The sequence below is a fragment of the Photinus pyralis genome, unplaced genomic scaffold (assembly GCF_008802855.1).
Source record: "Photinus pyralis isolate 1611_PpyrPB1 unplaced genomic scaffold, Ppyr1.3 Ppyr1.4_LG1, whole genome shotgun sequence".
In the NCBI taxonomy this organism is placed as follows: Eukaryota; Metazoa; Arthropoda; class Insecta; order Coleoptera; family Lampyridae; genus Photinus; species Photinus pyralis.
Genome location: NW_022170249.1, coordinates 17,224,305 through 17,233,568, shown reverse-complemented (window position 1 = coordinate 17,233,568; position 9,264 = coordinate 17,224,305). Strand labels below are relative to the sequence as shown.

The 9,264-nt window shown below is 35.9% G+C and overlaps 2 protein-coding genes and 1 long non-coding RNA gene across 3 annotated transcripts; 2 read left to right on the top strand and 1 right to left on the bottom strand.

The window, feature by feature from the left end:
• The first annotated feature begins 400 nt into the window (after positions 1 to 400).
• LOC116180889 lies at positions 401 to 1,373 on the top strand. The gene is made up of 3 exons (XM_031501071.1): positions 401 to 752; positions 810 to 915; positions 991 to 1,373. The coding sequence occupies exons 1-3, from the start codon at positions 562 to 564 to the stop codon at positions 1,309 to 1,311; spliced, it is 618 nt and encodes a 205-aa protein (XP_031356931.1). The 5' UTR covers positions 401 to 561; the 3' UTR covers positions 1,312 to 1,373.
• Positions 1,374 to 7,383: 6,010 nt separating this feature from the next.
• LOC116177580 (UPF0764 protein C16orf89 homolog) lies at positions 7,384 to 8,681 on the top strand. Its single transcript, XM_031496624.1, has 5 exons — positions 7,384 to 7,709; positions 7,752 to 7,871; positions 7,926 to 8,202; positions 8,252 to 8,403; positions 8,449 to 8,681. Exons 1-5 carry the CDS (start codon positions 7,532 to 7,534, stop codon positions 8,679 to 8,681), a joined length of 960 nt encoding a protein of 319 aa, XP_031352484.1. The 5' UTR covers positions 7,384 to 7,531.
• An 85-nt stretch (positions 8,682 to 8,766) lies between these two features.
• LOC116167453 lies at positions 8,767 to 9,264 on the bottom strand. Its single transcript, XR_004144530.1, has 2 exons — positions 9,231 to 9,264; positions 8,767 to 9,174 (listed from the first exon to the last, which is right to left on the bottom strand). It is a non-coding gene; the product is annotated as an uncharacterized LOC116167453 (long non-coding RNA).

Genomic DNA, 9,264 nt, shown 5'->3' with positions numbered 1-9,264 from the left:
CATTTACGTTTCCGTTGTTCCGTTTTTAACAAGAGTTAGGTTATGTTTGGTACGTTAACAGTGTTCGCCTATTCGTTCTTCACGGTAATAATCAGATAGCAACGTGCTCTTAGTTTCGTACCATTTTTACATACTGAAAATCACGGAGGGTACAGTACAAAATAAAATTTAGGTTATGGTTATACGTTGCAAATGTACAATGTGGACGGATTGCTATGAACCTTAATAAAATGCATTATCCGTTTGACAGACCAACGCAACGGATGAACGGAGAGCTATGAACCCACCTTAACTTTGAACTTCAAAAACTACAGGGCACAGTTTGCACGAATCAAAAATTTTTGGTCACACTATACATAATTCAAAATTCTTTGCCCATGCCTACTGGGACATGTAATCAAAATGTTATTGTTTTCTGAAGCGGGGGCGAAAGCAGCACATAAAATTGACAGAACATTTTCGAAACTGTAAGGCTTTAAATGGTGTCGCTGTATTTACAAATTTACAGTTTTGAATATTGGAGGTAAAGGTAAAGCTATTTGGAATGACAAAAAATTAGACATGGCGACTAGCAGTTCAGACGAAAGTCTAACAGCTCCAAAAGATTTCCATCTGTCTTCCTCCCTGGACAGTGGCAGTCGAAATAGTCCCATTCCTCAGAAGTGCCCGTTGTGTTGGAACTTTAGAAAAAAGTTTTACTGCAGGGAGTGCATTTATAATGGCGAATTTTGCCATTCAAACTCCACTGAAAGGTAAGTACACGGTCCTGGCATTGTTTTTCTATTGTTCAATTGTTGAAATTGTTACAGGTACATCGACAAAAAATTACGACTACGTGAGATAGTAGCCGCCAAAAAGTCCTACGAAAACACCTGCCTACCTTTGCTGGAAAAAAGGCAAGACTTAGATGAATTGGTGAGAAACTAAACTTTTGTTTTCTTTACAGCTGTCAAAAGTTTGTTAACCCTTATTTACGTTGTTTATTTTAAGTCTTCTTCAATAAGACATAAGCGGGAGTGGATAAGGATTCTTCAAAATGCCGTTAAAGAGAAGAAAGAGAGGCAGGTTCTTCTTAAGAATGAGCTAATCGATATACGTCACAAAAATGAAAAAATGTCTAAGAGTCTACCAAAGTATGAAGAAAAAGTCGAAGAGCTGGGTTGTTACGTTGAAGGCAAGGAGGAGAAGATCAAAAAGGCAAAGATGGAGTTGGAAAAGAAACAGCGCGATTTAAAACAACTTACTCGAGTACGGATCAAGCAGCTGATTGAATATATTTTTCCAATAACCTTAGTACAGCCAAAAATGTAGGTTATTTCTTGCATTGTTAGTTTACGATAATTTAACTAGGTTGGTAGAATTTATGATGGAAATAAGTGGAAATAAGTGTAACTAGCAAACCCAGTTAATCTGGTTGAATTGTCGTAAAGCCTCATTTTGTGTATGAAGTTGGCATATCCTTATTCAACACTGGGAAATTTCTTAATAGTGCGGATTGCACCCGAAATTGCTCTACAATTCTAGACAAATTTTAGTAAAGATTCACAGTCTCAGAAACGAGGTGTCGATTTCAAATGGCACCTTCTTTGAACAGTTATTTTTTATTGCCTGTTCCAATTGCACCCGCACTAGGTCTATAAATATAGATAGATTACCTTCCAAAATCAAGAGCATCGCCCATGATCTGAAATTGAAATTTTTAAAGACTCAAACCAATATTCTAGATACACAATTGTTATTTTTTATAAATGCTTCAGTATAAAAATTTAAAGCATGCGGTTCCAGCCTACTCACTTCCAAAAATCGTTAAGTTTTCTTTCTCTTATAGTACCAATAACAATAATGCAGGTTGATGTAGATTCTACTAAAAGTTTATTTATTTGAAATAATTGTGAGTCTTTGTACGATATTCTGCATATTTTAAAAATATTTTGAATTACTCGGGTACGATCACAAAGTGGGGGACCAAAAAGTTAAATCTTTTTAAAGGGATACTGTACTTGATTTCCAATTCTAATTCTACATGAAATTTTATGCTTTTTTAATATAGGTAGGTAACCAGCGAAAAGTTATGGTTTTAAAGAAAATTCAAATTAACCTAATTCAAAATATGGCATTTACATTTGCCTATTGTTAGAATTAAAATCTTGGTTAAAATCAAATGAACATGGTTTCTAACCAATATTTAAAAGNCCATTATATACTTTGTTTCAAGGGTGCTGAACCTTTCGTCACACTATCTGACGTCATAGCAAAATTAAGGCAGGTCGTAAATTAGTAGTTGGTTTACATATTGTCACATTGACGTTTCAACTTATTTATTAAGGTGTCACTATCGTTCATCATTATTAGACCGCCCAAGTTGACAATCACTTGTAAGGCATCTGGTCCTGATAGGTTTTTTCCTGTTCTTAGGTTTTATAATGGCTAAATGGTCATGTATTTTATGTAGAGGAAGTCCGTTGGTATGAATTAAACCTTTTCCACCGTTTGTAATCACCTCATGTAACCGATTCTTTGCACCGACAATCCAAATGGATACTGCCAGAGCATCCGAAACTCTTTGAGATGAAGTGTATGATGGTTACAGAAAACGCATAGGAACATTTGTAACTTAAAGTTTGTTTAGGCAGTTCGTAAATTAATATTTGTTTACATAATGTTGATGTGAAATTAAGTATGCTACCAATGTGAAGAATACGCGTTAAGTTGCGCGAATTTTAATGACCCTTAACTAGCCATTGCAGCATTTGCAGAAGTAGAATAGGCCATGGTAAGCCCTTCGCATTTATACATCTTACAAATTTGAGATAAAGCGTAGTCATTATACCACTGGCTCATTGAAATAACAACGCATACATACAGTTTCTGTTCTTTTGCCACACAGTCGAGATATTCGCATAAGGATCTTGAATATCGTCTGATCCGATTTATTTTTAAAAAAACGCAATTGTGAGAGAAAACAGGTAGTGAAGAAAAAACTCTCAAATGTTCATATTCAAATCGTATGTACAAAAGAAAAAACGACACTACACCACAAATCCATCTTCTGATCCTGCATGGAGTATTAGGTATATACCGGACCCCTTCACCACTTCTTTTTCTAACTGTTTTGAGAGTACCATCTTGCCAGCTTCTTCTAAAAGACCCTTTACATGTATATCCAGGTTTCGTCTAAAACCACAGGTCGTAATGGAAAGAGTGAAGTTTCGTTGTGTTTAAAGCCTCTCAAAAATTGTAGTCTTCTTTGAACTGCATAGGGCTGTTCCATTAAAAATAATCTATTGGAAACGGTGCATCTCCGCCACGTGAATTTCAGTTTCTTCAAACTGCGGGACAAAGAGGTAGCAGATATTTCTACGCCATCAAGTCGTTGAAGATTACTGTGTAAGGAACGGAGTGTAACATTCTCACCTATAAAATCAATTCAATACCTAAGTGTTCTAGCGAACATCTTCATTCTGTGTATCGGTTCGTCATATTTACCTAATGGTAACGGGAATGACCTAAAAGGCTAAATTCATGATATGAGCGAATCGAACCATTATGCGGTAAAATTTTTAAAATACTTGTCTATTAACGGCGTTGCTGCACTGTCGACTTGCCTAAGCGTTTTTAACTTTGATGATATTTACTTCACTTTTAACACAAACTACCTAAGCAACACTGGAAATCTGTCTATAACGAAAATCGTTTGACGGATTGATATTATGACAGATCAATTGGTTTATTTGTCACGACTTACGTTAATGACGTAATTTTTTTGTCTCAATCGATTTAAATGTAATGAAGAGAGAATCACATTTATGACGTCAGGTTCAGCACCAGTGAAACAAAGTATAGAAGCGACTACCAACGGGATTAACCGGAGGATTCTATTATGTATTGAAAAAAACGGTGGCGACGTACAACAAAACCTCAATTGATGTTTTTTTAATTTTATCGCTTGTTATTATTACCTGCTTCTGTTTATTATGTCATCTTTATTTAACTTTTTATTATCTGTCATTATATTATCAACTTAAAGGTCTGACAGGTCTTCTAACGCATTTTTTCCAAGGCATCCTAGGAAAATTATGTATAAGGGCCACAATTTTAGAAAATCTAAAATAAAACGGAAAGCATAACAGATAGGTATACGGAATATAATACTAGATTGATGTAAAAGTTGTTGTTGAGGTTAATAAAGTTGAACATTAGTTTTAAAACACCCTGTAGAAAAGCGATCAAAATTTAAATCATTGTCACGTAGAATCAAGTCAGTACTGTCTATTTTTGAATTTTGAAAAATCTTGAATAACTTGAAAACTTGATGCTGGGTATAGGGAAACATGGTTTCAAACGACGTAGATTTTCATGTAGATTTCGAAAATGTAATAAAATATAGGATGCTCTATTTAAAATAAGAAACTTGCTATCGACATAAGTGAATAAAGCATGAAAATATTTTATAATGATAAGGGGTATTTCAATTTATATTTATTTAGGTACTAATTGCTTTGTTTGTGAATGAATAGGACCTATAGCCTGCAGCGTTTTAGAATCTTCATTAAAAATCATCAATAATTTGTATTGTTAGTTGCCTACACATTTTTCTATCTAGGCGCACGATCGAAATCTCAATTCACTGCAGTCTCCACCTGGCCCGTAAGTACCCGGTCCGCCCCTGCATATATTTGAGATATTATACCATTGAATTTATAACTATCAGAAGCGCGGGTTAAATGGCAGGATATATGACTGTTTTAAATAGTTTAAATTACAAGACGTAGATGTCTCTACCATCGAGAAAGATAAATAATAATGTCAGTTTTTTTCTTTTGTTAATTATTATACAGGAATCTGTAATGAACCCACTACATTGAATTTATAGTTATAAATTCAATGATTATACTACTGTGTGCGTCGCCAATACCATATTACTTACTCGCTCTGTTCGGAACAAACTTCCCCAACATCCTGTCAATACAAATTTTGTCATTTTCATGTAAAATACATATTGCGACCTCTTGCGGCACAGTAATTGCATTATTTTAAGCATTGTAGGCAGTGAAAAAGCATGTCGGAATCTGGTTACTCGTCATATTTTGTAAAGTATGTAAATATACGTTAAATAAACGTAAAAATAGAAAAAAATATGTATTTACTTAAGGATTTGGCACCGCTAACGTATAGACACTCCCTGGAGACACGCATTCTTTAAATACAATGCAGCCACTTTACAAGAATGTTAGGTATTTCAGCAATTTTTAAACAACGTTAGTTTATAGGTATATCAAGGAAATAGTGTCTTGATTTAACTTTGCTGATTTTGCATTTGTGCAGTTCATCTTCATACAGGATCATTGTAAAATGTAGCATCACTTTAGATGAATGCTATAAATTAAAGAAAATGTATAGGTAATATGCGTATGAAAACGAAATACTTTAAGGCAGGCATGTCAAACTCATTTATCATCAAGGGACATTTGCTGCGAGTCACATGATAAAAAAGTTCACATTAATAATACAATAACACGAAAAAATAGAGCCCTTTCTTTTATCTAAAAATATGAATAGGTACCAAATTTGGTTCCCGGAAATGAGAGTACAGACAGACCCACAGTCACACTGATATCGAAATTTTGTTTGATTCGGATTCCTGCTACCTCAAAACGTGTATTTTCGTAAAAAATGGAGGGGGGTCATTTTTTACCCCGATGCAATACCTCCCTTACTAGCGTACGGGTGGTTAAAAGGTAAAATTGCCTGTTTTAGATATTTTTACGTAGAATTATGTAGTAGTGACGTGGTAGGTAGTCAAAAAAAGTTGTCGCGGCCACCGTTTCTGAGATTTGACCCAAACTTGGTATCTTTTATATGCAACACTCTGTATACTTTAACGTACAATTTTTTTAATTCTTTTTTCTTTATTACATTGATGTATCATCTTATATTTTTTTTTATTATATTATCATTCAAAATTTTAAAATGACATATTTCTACCGTCAGCCATTTTTATTGATTGATATCGGCTGCCTTAGTCGCCATGGATACAATAAACAAGTCAAAATCTCGATGAATCCATGGCCTACTATTTAAAAAGAGTAAAAAATAAGGTTTTTATTGAGTTTAATCGCTCAAATTAAAACAATACAGGTTGTGATACATCAATATAATAGGAAAAAGAGCACACAAAAATTGACGTTAATATATACAGGGTGTTGCATTTAAAAAATACCAACTTCGGGTCAAACCTCAGAAACGGTGGTCTAAAAGTTTCTTTTACTACGCCATTGGATTCTACGTAACAATGTCTAAAATAGGCCGTTTTTACCTTTTTTAATCTTACATCGGTAGTAACATCTGATAACGTCCCAAAAAATCAAACTTTTCGTTTTTTATTTATTTATGTTGCCTTTATTTTTGAGTGGGCTGGTTTTCAGGCGGCTCTACCAACCCAAGCCGTACTATACATTTACAAATATCCATGCACGAACCCGGATTCGAACCAACAACCCTTAGCACCGCAGTCCAGATTTAACTGAACTACGCTACACGAGCCGGCACCCTGTATCTCACGAAACTAGATTGATTCTGTCTGTGGTTTCACAAAAAAACAGCTGAGATACACTGCAGTTTCAACCAAAATAGGACACAAGGTGCAATTAAATTTTATAATTTGCAAACATCGTGACGGGCCGCAGGTTTGAGAACGGAAGATCGCATGCGGCCCGCGTGTTTGATTGACATGCCTGCTTTAAGGGCTTCTGTTATCTACTGAACCATTTTTAGGTTTCAAATATAGGATGGGACCACGTCTAAAGTACCGTGGGCTGGGGACGACGTTAATAAAATGGGAGTGGTTCTCGCTTTATGTCTCACTATTACATTTTAATGTTTCTGACACATCTAATCTTCTTGAGGTACCAATGATAATAAGGTCCATATTTTATATGAAAATGTTTCTCAAATGACAAGGTGCATATGAATATCTTCGATACAGTAAAAGTTGAACCGCATGACCTATGCATATTGTGCAAGTCACTGTTCCAAACGGTCCATACGTTCATACGAACCGAAATTTGACATAAACGTGGCATACAGTTTTCAGTTAAAATAACAGTTTCTTCTACGAGCTTAATTTAATTTACATGTTAAATTTCTTATTATTTTTGTTAAGTCGACAATGCAATCGAAATAGATTTTTTTGCGCGGAGAGTTCCTGCACGTATTGCCACATTTAATTTTCATGTTTCCCATTTAATTATGTAAGAAAGCTGTGCCTAAGGTAATAAACGTAATTTAGAAAAATCGTCCTCATAAATTGAACAGTGACGTTCTGTCACAGCAATCGAAACTCGATCCAATTTCTATCTCAGCCAGTTGCTACTATTACATACTTTAACTCTTAAAGCACGCAGAAACACAGATCGGATATTAGGCAAACAATTTGAAATTATAGCGATCATTTTAAAATGTATCGATGCGTTTTTGGGACGACTATGGGTTAAATGTCTTTAACGTAAAACTTGAATAACGACATACCGCGATGGACGTTTCGCAGGTTCTCATCGTGCTGGTTTTCTTCAGTGCGTGCCAATGTAGTCCTATAGGCGATGATTTGGAAAACCGGGTAGTAAACGCTTTGAGTAGCGTTTTAGGTTTTATTTCCGAAAATGTAGACGAAATGAATCTCGACGGACTGTTTGGAGTTGTTCTCGCGAAAGGTAAGTCTTATGAATAAGATGGAAGTTATGAATCCATTGTAGCGCACCTGTTGAAGCTATGCGCTGCCGAAAAGAAGCACCTTTTATTGTCTAATCAAACATCCGAAATTTTAAGTCAAATTCGCTGGGAGCATAAAAATCTATCTCGCAGTTACACGACGTGTAATTCTCCATCATCCGTTTTCAATTAACCAGTTTTATTGCTGTAACTTTCAGTTAAGAAGTTTCTGTTTGATGTCAAAGTGTGGAAGAAGGACGTGGAGTTTACTCGAGGGATTGTAGGCGCTGTAACGCCTCCGTTTCAAATACATACATGCGATCAGTATTTAGGTATCATATCCAACGCGTGGTTTCCCGAGAAGTTTTCGGACAAATGCCTTACGGAAATAATTAACGGTTCACGAAAGAAACGTAGTCGTTGTTTCCTCGATCGGTCTTGTTTGGAATATGTCACGGCGTCCAAATGCATGCTGGGATATGGGATAACGCACAAGTAAGTTCTTCATATCGCTTACTCAGGCTTACAACTGGCGTGCGATTAGGATATTACTACTCCAAGTTGCCAAAGCGTTGGGATGCAAATGGAACACAAACCCTCCAATTATCAATTACTGTTCTCATATCTTGTGGGAAGTGAGACAAAATGCGAACTGTGGATTTATCGGACAGCTTGATGATCTTTTTCTGGAGCAAGGTCAGTAATCTTCATTGTGCCTTTGTATATATAACGTAGTTGTAGTTCTGCTTTGCGGATCGGAGGGTTTCCTCGAGTTCTTTGAAGTTCGTTGGGTTGAACACGTTCTAAGTCTACAGTCACGGTTTGGATGTTTTGGAATACTAGAAAATGAAGGCGTCGTGGTTAGAAAAAAACGTGAAGCAAACGCCATTAAGTTTGGATGTACGGACCACACGACAGGGTTGGCAGCAGCTGCGCTCAGTTTATTTCTGCGTATTTTGAGATGCTCTGTATAGGTTTGAATAAGACATTTTGATCGCTTGTATGTTACTTCCCAAGATAAAACTTCCGTATGTGTTAGTAGTATCTAACTATCCAATAATATTTTTACTCGTCTAATATTTCAGACTATTACTACAATAGAAAATGTCTACAGAAATCTAGTGCGGTATTTGACAAGTACAATTTATGCCGAATTAGATTTGTTTACGTCTCCGCACATGTTAGTAGCATCTAAATATCCGAAAGACTAAACCTTGAAAAAACACAAAAACAAGACTCTTCCGTTTATAATCGTCGCGCAAACAATGAATGCAAAATTTGCTTTTCGGCCATTGCCTTCATTTCCATCCTCAATTCGGGATACGGGGCCATCGCGATTTGAAAGTCCTTACGACTTAGAAAGTATAATTCGCAGCACTCGATCGCTACAACAGTCACGACTCGCTTTCCTTCCTCTATTAGCAGCGATATTTCGCCAAAGTGTGAACCATCTGTCAAATGGCAAACCTGAAAATATACCCACAGGATGCGTCAAAGTCATAGAAATTGAACAAGTGGCCTACCTCTACGTCATCCGGACTGAAAACGGCAGCAGTG